This window comes from Podarcis bocagei (genome assembly GCF_964188305.1).
Source record: "Podarcis bocagei genome assembly, chromosome: 18".
Classification (NCBI taxonomy): Eukaryota; Metazoa; Chordata; class Lepidosauria; order Squamata; family Lacertidae; genus Podarcis; species Podarcis bocagei.
The window spans coordinates 1,496,972-1,513,335 of NC_138144.1; the positions used below are offsets into that span (position 1 = coordinate 1,496,972).

General features: G+C 50.8%; 1 protein-coding gene across 1 annotated transcript in view; it reads right to left on the bottom strand.

The window, feature by feature from the left end:
• The window catches only part of NFIC (nuclear factor I C), an 89,629-nt gene that overhangs the window by 48,698 nt on the left and 24,567 nt on the right, over positions 1 to 16,364 (bottom strand). Inside the window, 1 exon segment of the mRNA XM_081177848.1 lies at positions 14,110 to 14,641. Coding sequence (XP_081033974.1) covers positions 14,110 to 14,641 — 532 coding nt within the window.

A 16,364-nucleotide genomic window follows, 5' to 3' on the forward strand; every position in this document is an offset into this window, starting at 1 on the left:
AAGCAGAGACATCTCCTTGACAACAAAGGTCCGTATAGTTCAAGCTCTGGTTTTCCCAGTAGTGATGTATGGAAGTGAGAGCTGGACCATCAAGAAGGCTGATGGCCGAAGAATGGACGCTTTTGAATTCTGGTGCTGGAGGAGACTTGAGAGTCCCATGGACTGCGAGAAGATCAAACGTATCCATTCTGAAGGAAATCAGCCCTGAATGCTCACTGGAAGGACAGATCCTGAAGCTGAGGCTCCAAGACATTGGCCACCTCCTGAGAAGAGAAGACTCCCTGGAAAAGACCCTGATGTTGGGAAAGATGGAGGGCACAAGGAGAAGGGGACGACAGAGGACGAGATGGTTGGACAGTGTTCTGGAAGCTGCCAGCATGAGTTTGACCAAACTGCGGGAGGCAGTGGAAGACAGGAGGGCCTGGCGTGCTCTGCTCCAGGGGGTCACGAAGAGGCGGACACAACTAAACGACTAAACAACAGCAAAGCAGAGTGAGACCCCTGGGTCCATTGGGCAGTCCATTGGGTGTACTGCAGACACCGACTGGCAGCCATTCCCAGGGTGCCTTTGCCTTCCTGGAAATGCCAGTGAGAATTCGAACTCAGACCACCTGCACGGAAAACCCTGACCCCAAAGCAAGTCAAATATCGGGTTGCCGTGGGTCTTACCTGCCTGGAGAAAGCCCTTGCAACAGAACTGGCTCCCTTCTTAGGTCTCGGCCATGCAGACACCCCTTTCCAGCCCCCCACCCAAAAAGAAAAAAGGGGAGGGGGGAAACCCCTACAGCTGTCAGTGTCAGATAGCGGATCCCCGAGAGAAATCATTTTTACGCGCCCTCCTGGCTGCCCAGAGAAGCTGGCATCCCCGTCTTTGCCAAGGCGAAATGAGCTTTCCTAATGGAGTTCTTGGCAGGGAAACGTCGGCATTTTGGGTGGGGAGGAGACTGGTTTGGCGGCGGCTGGGGGAGAGGGAGAGGGAAGGAGTGAGGGGGCGCCCTGGCAGCTGCCGCCAAGCGTGGCATCGAATGGAAGGGGGGCAGGCTGCCAAGTGGGGAACTGAAAGCCCATTAGAGGGGCAGGGAGGTTGCCAAAGCTTGGGGAGATCTGGCCGGCGGGAGAGACAGGTGCAGCCCAGACTCCCCCTCTCAAAAACTCATCTTTAATTCAAGGGGATAAGGAGGGGCACCCGGGCAATCTGGGGGGAAGCACCGGTTTACCCACGGCGGCTGTGCCTCGCCTCTGATGGCTGGGAAACCACAAGAGGGGACAGGGCTCTCGCGTCCGAATCCTCCTGCTCGTCGCTTTGGCCAGTGTGAGGACAGAGTGCCGGCCTATATGGGCAGCCACCCTTTGGCCTGAGCTAGAGGGGACCCCCAATATCTGTCTGTTCCCTGCAGCAGAGCGCCCTTGGGGTGTAGGACTCCCCGAAGGATCGCCCGGTTTCCCAGCAAGCTGCCTTGAGCCTTGTTTTCACTGTGGAAAGGTAAAGGTAAAGGGACCCCTGGCCATTAGGTCCAGTCGTGACCGACTCTGGGGTTGCGGCGCTCATCTCGCTTTACTGGCCGAGGGAGCCGTCGTACAGCTTCCGGGTCATGTGGCCAGCAGGACTAAACCGCTTCTGGCGAACCAGAGCAGCGCACGGAAACACTGTTTCCCTTCCCGCCGGAGCGGTACCTATTGATCTACTTGCGCTTTGACGTGCTTTCGAACTGCTAGGTGGGCAGGAGCTGGGACCGAGCAACGGGAGCTCACCCCGTCATTGCGGGGATTTGAACCGCCGACCTTCTGATTGGCAAGTCCTAGGCTCTGTGGTTTAACCCACAGCGCCACCCGCGTCCCTCCTGGTCTGCTAGTTGAAGTGAAATTATGATTTCTCGCCCGGACTTTACACTTCTTCGCGCAGAATTGCAGTTTGGAGAGATTCCTTCTTTGTGATTTCGCCCACGAGTGGCTGAGTGCCGTCGGCAAACTTGCCCACCTCGCGGCTCGCCCCCCCTCGCTCTCCTTTCTCGCCCCCTCGCAGCTCTCAGCACCCGTAACAAGCTACACCACCCAGGAACCCTCTTTTTGGGGGGGTTAGACTAGATGACTCTTTGGTCCCTTCTGATTCTGCAATTCTGCGATTCTCTTTCAGGGTACATTATACAGTGGTGCCTCGCAAGACGAAAAGAATCCGTTCTGAGAGTCTCTTCGTCTAGCGGTTTTTTCGTCTTGCGAAGCAAGCCCATTGATGGATTAGCGGATTAGCGCTATTAGCGGCTTCTAGCGGCTTATCTGCTGATCGGATCAGCTGATAAGCGGCTTAGCGGCTTAGAAAAAGGGGGGAGGGGGGAAAAACCCGCAGGAACTCGCAAGACATTGTCGTCTTGCGAAGCAAGCCCATAGGAGATTCGTTTTGCGAAGCACCTCCTAAACGGAAAACTCTTTCGTCTAGCGAGTTTTCGGTCTTGCGAGGCATTCGTCTTGCGGGGCACCACTGTAAAGGGGGAAGAGAGAGAATAAGGGTCACCTCTCGCTTAGCCCCAGGGAAACTTGAATTTCTCTGAGGTTTTTTGTTTTTTCTATCAGCCGTAACCGCAGTCTGCAATGTTGAGCTTATTACTAATGCATGGGGAGAGGAAGGGGGGCATGACCACAAGCTTGCAAAACATGAGTGTGTGTGTGTGTGTGTGTGAGAGAGAGAGAGAGAGAGAGAGAGAGAGAGAGAGAGAGTGTTTATGTGCATCGTACATCGCGCAAGGGAGAGAATCTACCGCATTGCCCTTCCTGCCCTGATCCGCTGAGTCCTCTCCCAGCAGATGGGAATTCTCGAGATCAAATTGGCTAGGAGCTGGAGCGGGGTGGGTTCCTGTGCTCAGGGCCGGCGCAAGACATTTGGTCACCTGAGGAGAACCACAGAACGACGCTCCCTCCTCGCCGGAACAATGCATACTCCAAAACCTCAAAGTCTCCCTGATTTGCAGAAGCCGTCCCAGAAAGCAATGCTGCCTTCGGATGCCTTATAAAAGTCATTTAGTTGTTTATTTCCTTGACATCTGATGGGAGGGCGCCACCACCGAGAAGGCCCTCTGCCTGGTTCCCTGTAACCTCGCTTCTCACAGGGAGGGAACCGCCAGAAGGCCCTCGGAGCTGGACCTCAGTGTCTGGGATGGACGATGGGGGTGGAGACGCTCCCCCATACAGTGGTACCTCAGGTTAAGAACTTAATTCATTCCGGAGGTCCGTCCTTAACCTGAAACTATTCTTAACCTGAAGCACCACTTTAGCTAATGGGGCCTCCTGCTGCCGCCAAAGCACGATTTCTGTTCTCATCCTGAAGCAAAGTTCTTACCCCAGAGAGGGTCTCAGACGGGGCTGGTAAGACCCCTTAATTGCTCATCGCCGTTGCGTTCCAGCTTCTCGTCTGCCGCAGATTGCTAGGCCTGGGAAGCAAACCCTTCTGCAAACTGGAGGAAGAGAAGAGGGGGAATGGACCCCCAGTATTTGTCAAGCCCCTGTGATTTATCTTGGGCAGAGCTGTGGGTCATTTCTATCCAACGGGGGAATAAATAGAAACCCGCTTTTTTTACAAAGAACCTGAGGACTCGCTGCACCAAAAGACCTCAGGGTCGACCCCTGTTCGTCTCCAGTTAGGGTCGCAAAGGTCCCCCATCTGAAACCTATGGAAAGACACTGCCAGCCAGTGTTGACATTGCTGGGATAGATAGAAGGCAGAGTCCTCTGTTCCAATGTGAGGGGCTCAGCGCTGAATACATCCACTTCCCCGAGTTGGCTGGTGCCCAGTGGGGCTCATAGGTTAGAAGGCAGGGAGCCTGGCAGCAGGGGGCGCCATAGACAACTACCAGCAGCACCAAATGATTCTCAGTTTGACTGCATCCCGGTCCTTCCTGAGTTCTGCAAGGGCAACACTGAGGCTAAGGAGGAGGTGGATTGAGATGACAGCGAAGGGCACCCTCCGGACTGGTTGTAAGGAGGGGCAAAAAAGGCTGGTTAAGTTTTGGGAAATATCCGCAGGGCTTTCTGCATAAGAAGCACCTGCACTTTCTTCCTCTATAAATATAAACCTAAGGCTGTCGTCACGCTGCAGTTTCTGCGACTGCCAGTAGGTGGCCTCGCCAACTGCAGCGTAATGAACAACAGGGAGGCAGGCAGGTGAGCAGGCAGATTAGGAAGAGGCTCTTAGCAGAGCGGTTTGCCAAAAGAGGCGGAGCAGTGGGTGTGAATTTTAACTTTGTGCACACACTCCTCTCCAGAGAAGCAAGACCAGTAAGGGGGTGTGGCCTGGGGAAAGGGGTGTGGCCTGGGAGAGTTCTGAGGCCAGGTAGAGAGGGCCAGAGGACCATATTTCATCCATAGACATGGAGGTTTCCCGTGCTACTGAAAGATGGCTTCTGCTTATGGTTTTACGCAGGATGAGACCCTACCTGCCCGCAGACTGCCTCACCAGAGTGGTGCATGCTCTAGTTATCTCCCACTTGGATTACTGCAATGCACTCTATGTGGGGCTACCTTTGAAGGTGACCCGGAAACTACAATTAATCCAGAATGCGGCAGCTAGACTGGTGACTGGGAGCGGCCGCCAGGACCACATAACACCGGTCCTGAAAGACCTTCATTGGCTCCCAGTACGTTTCTGAGCACAATTCAAAGTGTTGTTGCTGACCTTGAAAGCCCTAAACGGTCTCAGCCCAGTATACCTGAAGGAGCGTCTCCACCCCCATCGTTCTGCCCGGACACTGAGGTCCAGCTCCGAGGGCCTTCTGGCGGTTCCCTTGCTGCAAGAAGCCAAGTTACAGGGAACCAGGCAGAGGGCCTTCTCGGTGGTGGCGCCCGCCCTGTGGAACGCCCTCCCACCAGATGTCAAAGAGAACAACAACTACCAAACTTTTAGAAGACATTTAAAGGAAGCCCTGTTTAGGGAAGCTTTTAATGTTTAATAGGTTATTGTATTTTCGTGTTTTGTTGGAAGCTGCCCAGAGTGGCTGGGGAAACCCAGCCAGATGGGCGGGGTACAAATAAATTATTATTATTATTATTATTATTATTATTATTATTATTATTATTATTATTATTATTATTATTGCCAGGAGGCTGCCTTGCTTGGCTCATAGCTTCCAACAGTGATCTGGAGCACCTCCCAGCAATCAGGAGTCATTTCTTTGCTGGACGATCCTTTCAAGATTGCCTGCAAGGAGGTCAAAATCTTCTTGACCGGCTCCTTGTGGCCAAGTCTGCATCTCCAAAAATAGCATTTTTCTCTCTCTCCAAAAAACCTCCCCCCACCAAACACACGCCCCCCCCCGATACACAAGCACCCTCCACTCTACGCCTGTGCAAAAAAAACACCCCACCTCCCACTACGGAAAACCTTTCCTTGTTTGCCAGAGCACTAAGCAAAAGGCGCAATACGATTTGATCGATGGCAGGAGATTGATTACCATTACGCTGCAACGCTTTTGACTTTCAGCCGCGACCTCGCCGTCCTGGAGGCGGCGAAGGCGTGCGGAAGGAAGGAAGGAACTCCGGGCACACGTATATACACGCACGCACGCGCCGGCCCTTTCCCCTCCCCCCCCCCACTGCGGTTGCAGATCCAAAATCCAAAGGGGGAAATATTGAACGGCAGAGGGAGGGGGAAGGAAGAGAAGGGCGCGATTGAATTCGCTGCGTTCTCCGGCCAGATTAAGAACGGTGACTGTATTGAATCCGCAAGGAGGACCCTGGTGGATTGGGATGACGGCACGCCCCATCCCGTGTCCTCCTCTCGCGCAACCATCCAGGTGGCTTCGGAAACCCACATGGACCTGAACACCATAGCATTTTCTCCCTTCCTGTGGCTAACAACCATTGGTAAGGGACCCCTGACCATTAGGTCCAGTCGTGACCGACTCTGGGGTTGCGGCGCTCATCTCGCTTTACTGGCCGAGGGAGCCGGCGTACAGCTTCCGGGTCATGTGGCCAGCAGGACTAAGCCGCTTCTGGTGAACCAGAGCAGCGCAGGGAAACGCTGTTTACCTTCCCGCCAGAGCGGTACCTACTTATCTACTTGCACTTTCGTGCTTTCCAACTGCTAGGTTGGCAGGAGCAGGGACCGAGCAACGGGAGCTCACCCCATTGCGGGGATTCAAACCGCCGACCTTCCGATCGGCAAGTCCTAGGCTCTGTGGTTTAACCCACAGCGCCACCCGCGTCCCTAACAACCATTGGTATTCAGAAGCAATAAAGTGACATAGCCTTCCATCGGCTATGGTGGCCCAGCTACGCCCCTATTTGGGCAGCACTAGCCTAACTACTGTTGTCTATGCTCTGTTAACCTCAAGGTTAGATTACTGCAATGCATTCTACGTAGGGCTGCCTCTGGAGACGGTTCAGAGACTTCAGCCGGTGCAGAATTCAGCTACCAGGTTGCTCACCAGACGGTTTGAGCACATTGCACCGATCCCAGTCCAACTGCACTGGCTACCGATTAGTTTCTGGTACCAATTCTGGGCCCAACAGTGTGACGCGGCAGCTAAAACAGCCAATGCAATTCTGGGCTGCATCAATAGGAGTATAGCATCTAGATCAAGGGAAGTAATAGTGCCACTGTATTCTGCTCTGGTCAGACCTCACCTGGAGTACTGTGTCCAGTTCTGGGCACCACAGTTCAAGAAGGACACTGACAAACTGGAACGTGTCCAGAGGAGGGCAACCAAAATGGTCCAAGGCCTGGAAACGATGCCTTATGAGGAACGGCTAAGGGAGCTGGGCATGTTTAGCCTGGAGAAGAGGAGGTTAAGGGGTGATATGATAGCCATGTTCAAATATATAAAAGGATGTCACATAGAGGAGGGAGAAAGGTTGTTTTCTGCTGCTCCAGAGAAGCGGACACGGAGCAATGGATCCAAAATACAAGAAAGAAGATTCCACCTAAACATTAGGAAGAACTTCCTGACAGTAAGAGCTGTTTGACAGTGGAATTTGCTGCCAAGGAGTGTGGTGGAGTCTCCTGCTTTGGAGGTCTTTAAGCAGAGGCTTGACAACCATATGTCAGGAGTGCTCTGATGGTGTTTCCTGCTTGGCAGGGGGTTGGACTCGATGGCCCTTGGGGTCTCTTCCAACTCTATGATTCTATGATTCTATGATTCTATGAAGTTCGCCTGGCGCCTTCATTACACACCTTTAGGTGCCAGGCAAAAACGTTCCATTTTAACCAGGCCTTTGCGTGATCTGATTTACATCCTATGCCCTCTCAAAATGTGGGTTTTTTTGCGGGGGGGCTATTGGGTTGTTGCTAGCAAGTCAGGTGTCCCTCATTCTATATTTGTGCATCTGGTTCTTCCTTCCTAAACCTGACATTTGCCCCTATTCATTTTGTTAGTGAAAGTATGCCTTAGTATGAGGCTTTGCCCTGCGGAACTGCCTGCCACTGGAAGTTCAGTCCCGCCTTCTTTTAAACATCCCCTTTTTAAAAGTGTTTGGTTTTTTTCCTTTTTACCGACTGGTATTTACCAGGGTATTTTATTATATTGCTTGCTACCTTACTGAGTTTATCGTTATCGCTATGAGCGTGATCAGCCTGCAAATATCTCACTAAAATATAAACAAATAAAATAGCAAAGGGGACTGACCAAACTGCCCTTGTGGAAAGTGTGTGTGGGGGGGGGGAGATAGAGACACCCTCTGTCCCCCCCCCTTTTTAAAATAAAATCCACCCCAGGAAAGAATTGAGATGCAAAAGATCTTTCTAACCAGCTGCACGTAGCTCTGGGGTTGCCTGTTGCAAAGAAATTGGCTGAGAATCTTCTTCTTTTTTAAAAATTTTTATTTTGCTGACGCAGGAGAGAGAGAGAGAGAGAGCATTATCGTATATCGTAAGGAGGGCTGGCGAGAGACCGCCTGCGACTGCTCCAGACTGATAATGTCAGAGACAACGGGAGCTGCATCTTAAAACTATGCGTCGCCCGCAAACCGACACCCCCCAAAAAAACCCCCCACAAACACAGCCTGCAAAGTCGGGCCCGTGAAATGCAGTGCTGGCAAAAGGCAGGGGGGCACAGCCACAGTTCCAACTCCGTATTAGAATCTGCAATGCAGGAATCTTTTGGCCAAGGCAGGATTCGAACCCATGACCTCCAGAGATCAATAATAATAATAATTTATACCCCGCCTATCTGGCTGAGTCTCCCCAGCCACTCTGGGCGGCTCCCAATCAAGTATTAAAAACAGTACAGCGTTAAATATTAAAAACTTCCCTGAACAGGGCTGCCTTCAGATGTCTTCTGAATGTCAGGTAGTTGTTTATCTCTTTGACATCTGAAGGGAGGGCGTTCCACAGGGCAGGTGCCACCACCAAGAAGGCCCTCTGCCTGGTTCCCTGTAGCTTTGCTTCTCGCAATGAGGGAACCGCCAGAAGGCCCTCGGCGCTGGATCTCAGTTTCCGGGCTGGACGATGGGGGTGGAGACGCTCCTTCAGGGATACTGGGCCGTTTAGGGCTTTCAAGGTCAACACCAACACTTTGAATTGTGCTTGGAAACGTCCTGGGAGCCAATGCAGGTCTTTCAGGACCAGGGTTATATGGTCCCAACGGCTGCTCCCAGTCCCCAGTCTGGCTGCCGCATTCTGGATTAGTTGTAGTTTCCAGGTCACCTTCAAAGGTAGCCCTACATAGAGCACATTGCAGTAGTCCAAGCGGGAGATAACCAGAGCATGCACTGCTCTGGAGAGACAGTCCGCGGGCAGGGAGGGTCTCATCCTGCGTACCAGATGGAGCTGGTAGACACACAATTAACCTGCGCAGAGTTAATCAAGACCTCCAGCTGGATGAACTGGAGTACCAGGAAGCCAGCAAGAGACCCAGGTCAAGTTCTTGGAGTGCGGCAGTCGCTCCCAAGGCAGTGGGATTGCCTAGTGGGCAGCTGAAGGTGTGTCAGTGACTATCAGGCTTTGAAAATAAAAAAATTCCTTCCAGTAGCACCTTAAAGACCAACTAAGTTAGTTCTTGGTATGAGCTTTCGTGTGCATGCACACTTCTTCAGATACACTGAAACAGAAGTTGCCAGACCCTTCTATATAGTGAGAAGGTGGGGAGGGGTATTACTCAGAAGGGTGGTGGGAATGGGAGATTGGCAGGTAGCTGAGATGAGCCTGTTGACGACTCTTAACGACTGCAATAGGTCTTACAGGAAAAGGCAAGGGGTGAGAAGGTGAGAAATGGCTTAGTCATGTATAATGAGATAAGAATCCAATGTCTCTGTTCAGACCAGGTCTCTCCATGGTTTTAAGTTTGGTAATGAGTTGCAATTCAGCAGCTTCTCTTTCCAGTCTATTTCTGAAATTCCTTTGTAGTAAAACAGTTACTTTGAGATCTTGTATAGAATGTCCTGGGAGATTGAAGTGTTCTCCTACTGGTTTCTCTGTTTTGTGGTTCTTGATGTCAGATTTATGTCCGTTTATTCTTTGGCGTAAGGTTTGGCCTGTTTGTCCAATATAGAGGCTTTGAAAAGTCGCCATCCTCTGGCCCTTGCTGAATTCCTTAAGGTGAATAGGTTTCGCATAAAAACGAAGGTTGCGCGTTAAAGCAAATGCATCGCCATCGCTTGCAAAGAATCTCAGGGTCTGTAGTTCGCCCCCCCCTGCAATAACGCTACAGTTCCCAGCGCCCTTAGCAAACTACGTCTCCCAGGATTCTGGAGGGGAGGAAAAACGTGGTTCACAAGGCATTGCACAGATCGACCTGAATCATCACTGTGAACGGAAGGTTGGGTTTCTGAAGGTCTTCTTTTTAAAAAGGAAAGAGGGGCAAAAGATTTCCATGCAAGTAAAGCAATCTACTATTCGAGCAAATTGGCTCAAAGGCATGGATTATTAGCAAAAGAATCACAGGGATTCGAACCGCTGACCTTCTGACCGGCAAGCCCAAGGCTCTGTGGTTTATTTAACCCACTAGAAATCTTGCATTTCTCGCTCCACAGACTTTTGCGACTCAACCCACCGGCCCCCGGCGTGCGGTCCCCAGCAGAAACGTGGGCCCCCCCTTTCTGAATTAACTCAACAACCAGGGTTGCTCATTGGAGACTCACACAGAATCAAAAAAATTCAAAGCTGCAGGGGGACGGCACACACTTTTTGCAGCCGCAGACCAAGAACGAATCCCCGTTCTGCCTTAAACGGGGAAGAATCTACCTTAAAAGGGAAAAGGAGGGAGGGCTGCTCTCTCCCGAGAGCGAAAGTGACAGGAGGCCTTATCAGCTGTGATTTTACTGCCAGGGGTTTGGTAGCAATTAGATCAGGTGATTTCAAGGCTGAGGACCCAGACAGGCTGAGGTCAGGGTCAGGAAGCAGCAAGAGGAGGGAGCCAGGAGGAAAACCACACATTTTTTGCATGCTGTGCAGCGATCGCCCTTCACTTTATCCCCCATTGTTGTTGCTTTTTGGTTAAAAGTTAATTTTTTTTGGTTAAAAGTTATCAGTGCTTAATATTCACCGCCGGCAGGAGAAAGAGCGGGAGAAGTCAAGAGAAATGATTTGCTTTCCGGATAAGGGAACAGCAAAAGGAGGTTGTTTCTCGGCTCAGTTTTCCTCGGAATCACAGAATGGCAGAGTTGAAAGGGACCCCTAGAGGCTATCCAATCCAACCCCCTTTGGGATGCAGGAATCTCAGCCGAAGCATCCCTGAAAGGGGAACATATGACCTCTCTTAAAAACCTTGAAGGAAGGAGAGCCCGCAACTACCTTCCATCCCACGTTCGAATAGCTCTTACTTTTCAGAAAGTTTAACCCGATTTTGAGTCAGAAATGCCTTCCTTGTCCAGTTCCCCTGTTCCATTCAGAGATATACTGCCTTTATACAAGGAGGGACAATTTATTAGCATGGCTAGATTAGGGCTGCACTAGGCAGCATCTTAAAAAGCAGAGAAATCACCTTGCCAACAAAGGTCCGTATAGTAAAAGCTCTGGTTTTCCTAGTAGTGATGTATGGAAGTGAGAGCTGGACCATCAAGAAGGCTGATTGCCGAAGAATGGATGCTTTTGAATTCTGGTGCTGGAGGAGACTCTTGAGAGTCCCATGGACTGCAGGAAGATCCAACCTCTCCATTCTTAAGGAAATCAGCCCTGAGTGCTCACTGGAAGGACAGATCCTGAAGCTGAGGCTCCAAGACTTTGGCCACCTCAGGAGAAGAGAAGACTCCCTGGAAAAGACCCTGATGTTGGGAAAGATGGAGGGCACAAGGAGAAGGGGACGACAGAGGACGAGATGGTGGGACAGTGTTCTCGAAGCAACCAGCATGAGTTTGACCAAACTGCGGGAGGCAGTGGAAGACAGGAGGGCCTGGCGTGCTCTGGTCCAGGGGGTCACAAAGAGGCGGACACCACTAAACGACTCAACAACAACAACAGATTTGGGCTGCACTAGGCTTGCCATACGTCAGGAAAATTCCCGACATGTCCTGGTTTTCGGGTGTAAAAATAGCGTCGGGGGAATTCTGCAAAATGTCAGAGGAAACCCGGAAGTAAGCTTAAAACCACTATTTTTTTGGGGGGGGAGGTTTTCCCCCAAAGCTCCACAATTTTGGTAGTTGAAAAGCTCACTAGTTTGGGGGCCTTAAGGAATTTTACTTTTTGAAATATGCCAACCTTAGGGTACACTGTTATTCAGCCCACGTTTAAAACACAACGCGACCCCAGATTGCACTTTTCCCAAATGAAGGGGTTGACCGAGATGGTGTTATCCCTCAAAATGTGCTCTGCAGCCAGGATCCCACCCACCAGGCAGTTTTACGGTCAAATAGCTGAACTGGTGCAAGTAAAATGTCTGCAAGGTACGACCCCCGCTGTACCAGGAGAAACGCCTGCAAATATCTGTGCAAAATCCCGCGCAGAATTTTTAAATTGGTATTGCAAGCAGAAATGGAATGAACTCAATGCTGAGACAGGCTGGGGGGGGATAAGATCCAAGAAAAACCAAAATAGACCGATCCATCTGCCCCTTCATTTGTGACCAAGGAAGGCTGTTCCTTAGTTTATGACTAAAACCTATCCTTTAATTCACAACCAAGGAAGGCTGTCCTGTGATTCAAGACTGTAAAATGACTACAAAATTCATGGCTGCAAGAGGAGATCCCTTGATTTGTGACCAAGAAATGCCCTCCTTAGATTCACGACTACGGAATGCCTTTTCACATCTATGGAATGCCCCTCCCTTAATTCACAACCATGAAATGCCCTCACTTAATTCACAACCACGAAACGCCCTCTCTTAATTCACAACCACGAAACGCCCTCCCTTAATTCACAACCACGAAACGCCCTCCCTTAATTCACAACCACAAAACGCCCTCCCTTAATTCACAACTACGAAACGCCCTCCCTTAATTCACAACTACGAAATGCCCTCCCTTAATTCACAACCACGAAACGCCCTCCCTTAATTCACAACCACGAATCGCCCTCCCTTAATTCACAACCACGAAACGCCCTCCCTTAATTCACAACCACGAAACGCCCTCCCTTAATTCACAACCACGAAACGCCCTCCCTTAATTCACAACCACGAAACGCCCTCCCTTAATTCACAACCACGAAACGCCCTCCCTTAATTCACAACCACAAAACGCCCTCCCTTAATTCACAACCACGAAACGCCCTCCCTTAATTCACAACCACGAAACGCCCTCCCTTAATTCACAACCACGAAACGCCCTCCCTTAATTCACAACCACGAAACGCCCTCCCTTAATTCACAACCACGAAACGCCCTCCCTTAATTCACAACCACAAAACGCCCTCCCTTAATTCACGACCACGAAACGCCCTCCCTTAATTCACAACCACGAAACGCCCTCCCTTAATTCACAACCACGAAACGCCCTCCCTTAATTCACAACCACGAAACGCCCTCCCTTAATTCACAACCACGAAACGCCCTCCCTTAATTCACAACCACGAAACGCCCTCCCTTAATTCACAACCACGAAACACCCTTCCTTAATTCACAACCACGAAACGCCCTCCCTTAATTCACAACCACGAAACACCCTCCCTTAATTCACAACCACGAAATGCCCTCACTTAATTCACAACCACGAAATGCCCTCACTTAATTCACAACCACAAAACGCCCTCACTTAATTCACAACCACGAAATGCCCTCACTTAATTCACAACCACGAAACACCCTTCCTTAATTCACAACCACGAAACGCCCTCCCTTAATTCACAACCACGAAACGCCCTCCCTTAATTCACAACCACGAAACGCCCTCCCTTAATTCACAACCACGAAACGCCCTCCCTTAATTCACAACCACAAAATGCCCTCCCTTAATTTACAACCACTAAATGCCCTCCCTTAATTCACAACTACGAAATGCCCTCCCTTAATTTACAACCACTAAACGCCCTCCCTTAATTCACGACTACGAAACGTCCTCCCTTAATTCACAACCACAAAATGCCCTCCCTTAATTCACAACCACGAAACGCCCTCCCTTAATTCACAACTACGAAACGCCCTCCCTTAATTTACAACCACTAAACGCCCTCCCTTAATTCACGACTACGAAACGTCCTCCCTTAATTCACAACCACGAAACGCCCTCCCTTAATTCACAACCACGAAACGCCCTCCCTTAATTCACAACCACGAAACGCCCTCCCTTAATTCACAACCACGAAACGCCCTCCCTTAATTCACAACCACGAAACGCCCTCCCTTAATTCACAACCACGAAACGCCCTCCCTTAATTCACAACCACGAAACGCCCTCCCTTAATTCACAACCACAAAATGCCCTCCCTTAATTCACAACTACGAAATGCCCTCCCTTAATTCACGACTACAAAATGCCCTCTCTTAATTTACAACCACGAAACGCCCTCCCTTAATTCACAACCACAAAACGCCCTCACTTAATTCACAACCACGAAACGCCCTTCCTTAACTCACAACCACGAAATGCCCTCCCTTAATTCACAACTGTGAAATGCCCTCCTTTCTTTCACAACCACAAAATGCCCCTCCCTTAATCCGGCGCCACGAAACGCCCTGCCCTAACTCGATTTGCCCCTCCGTTTGCACCAAGAAGTCCCACAGAAGCCGAGGCGCGAAGCGAGTCTTTCCCGCCTACCTCTCTCTCGGATGAAATACGCCAGGTAGAGGTCCAGTTCTTTGACAGAGACGCTGATGTGGTGAGGCTGGACGCAGAGGATGGGGTGGGTGCACTGGGCGGCCTTGACCAGACGCTCCCCGTCGGTGCTCTCCAGGGGGATGCCCTTGAAAAGGATGACCATCACCAGGTCCAGCCGCCAGACTTTGTCGGCCTGTCGGAGGCAGTCGATCCTGCGCATTTTGCCCTTCTGGTCGGGGTTGGAGAGGACGCAGCAGGAGGGCTTCTTCCCCGTGATGGAAAGGACAAAGTCCTCCCGGTACTCCGGGCGGATGTCCTTCCGCAGCTTGGCCAGCAAGCGGGACGCCCACTTCTGCTTCACCTCGGGCTTCTCGTTGAGGAGCTCGTCCTTCACGGCCCGCTCCTCGTCCTTCGTCATGCGCTTCTCGTGCTTCTTGAAGTACTTGCGCTTGCGGGCCTGGAGGTTGAACCAGGTGTAGGCAAAGGCCCGGACGTGGGGGAGTAGTGCCTCAATAAAGGGGTGGAACTCATCCTGGAAAAGAGAGAGAGAGAAAGAGAGGCAGTCAAGAGGGAGTACCACATCCGTTCTCTCGGAAAGGATTGCCTCTTCTGCATACAGACATTCCTTCAAGGACATCCCGGTGGATTTATGTCCGAGCTGAGAAGAGGCATTCCCTTCTCTCGGAAAGGATTGCCTCTTCTGCGTAGAGACATTCCTTCATGGACATCCCGGTGGATTCATGCCTGATCTGAGAAGAGGCATTCCCTTCTCTCGGAAAGGATTGCCTCTTCTGCATACAGACATTCCTTCAAGGACATCCCGGTGGATTTATGTCTGATCTGAGAAGAGGCATTCCCTTCTCTCGGAAAGGATTGCCTCTTCTGCATACAGACATTCCTTCAAGGACATCCTGGTGGATTCATGCCTGATCTGAGAAGAGGCATTCCCTTCTCTCGGAAAGGATTGCCTCTTCTGCATACATACATTCCTTCAAGGACATCCCGGTGAATTTATGTCTGAGCTGAGAAGAGGCATTCCCTTCTCTCGGAAAGGATTGCCTCTTCTGCATACAGACACTCCTTCAAGGACATCCCGGTGGATTCATGCCTGATTTGAGAAGAGGCATTCCCCTTCTCTCGGAAAGGATTGCCTCTTCTGCATACAGACATTCCTTCAAGGACATCCCGGTGGATTTATGTCTGATCTGAGAAGAGGCATTCCCTTCTCTCGGAAAGGATTGCCTCTTCTGCATACAGACATTCCTTCAAGGACATCCCGGTGGATTCATGCCTGGTCTAAGAAGAAGCATTCTCTTCTCTCGGAAAGGATTGCCTCTTCTGCATACAGACATTCCTTCAAGGACATCCCGGTGGATTTATGTCTGATCTGAGAAGAGGCATTCTCTTCTCTCGGAAAGGATTGCCTCTTCTGCATACAGACATTCCTTCAAGGACATCCCGGTGGATTCATGCCTGATCTGAGAAGAGGCATTCACCTCTCTCAGGAAGGATTGCCTCTTCTGCATAGAGGCATTCCTCCAAATGTATCTGGGTAGATGGACGACCGTTCTGAGAAGAGGCATTCGCCTCTCTCAGGAAGGAGTGCCTCTTCTGTATACAATATGATAATCTTTATAGTCATTGTCCCATACAGAAACATGAAAGTGAAAAAATCAGACAATCAGAAACCAACCAGCCTGCTATCCCAGTGATCCCAGAATGGTTAGCCCCCTAAAAACTCTGATATCCCATATTTAAATACAATATACTCCCATAGAGACCACCGTAGAGGTATAGGTAAAGGGACCCCTGACCATTAGGTCCAGTCGTGGCCGACTCTGGGGTTGCGGCGCTCATCTCGCTTTACTGGCTGAGGGAGCCGGCGTACAGCTTCCGGGTCATGTGGCCAGCAGGACTAAGCCACTTCTGGCGAACCAGAGCAGCGCACGGAAACGCCGTTTACCTTCCCACCGAAGAGGAACCTATTTATCTACTTGCACTTCCTGCTTTCAAACTGCTAGGTGGGCAGGAGCAGGGACCGAGCAACGGGAGCTCACCCCGTCTGGGGGGATTCGAACTGCCGACCTTCCGATCAGCAAGTCCTAGGCTCTGTGGTTTAACCCACAGCGCCACCCGCGTCCCACACTCATAGCTTATAGCTAAGGAATTTTTATCCTTGTCTTTTCAGCTGGGGGAACACTATTTGCAAGAGACCGGCTCTGCAAGTTAGACAGGTCACAGCGACCCTATAAAAA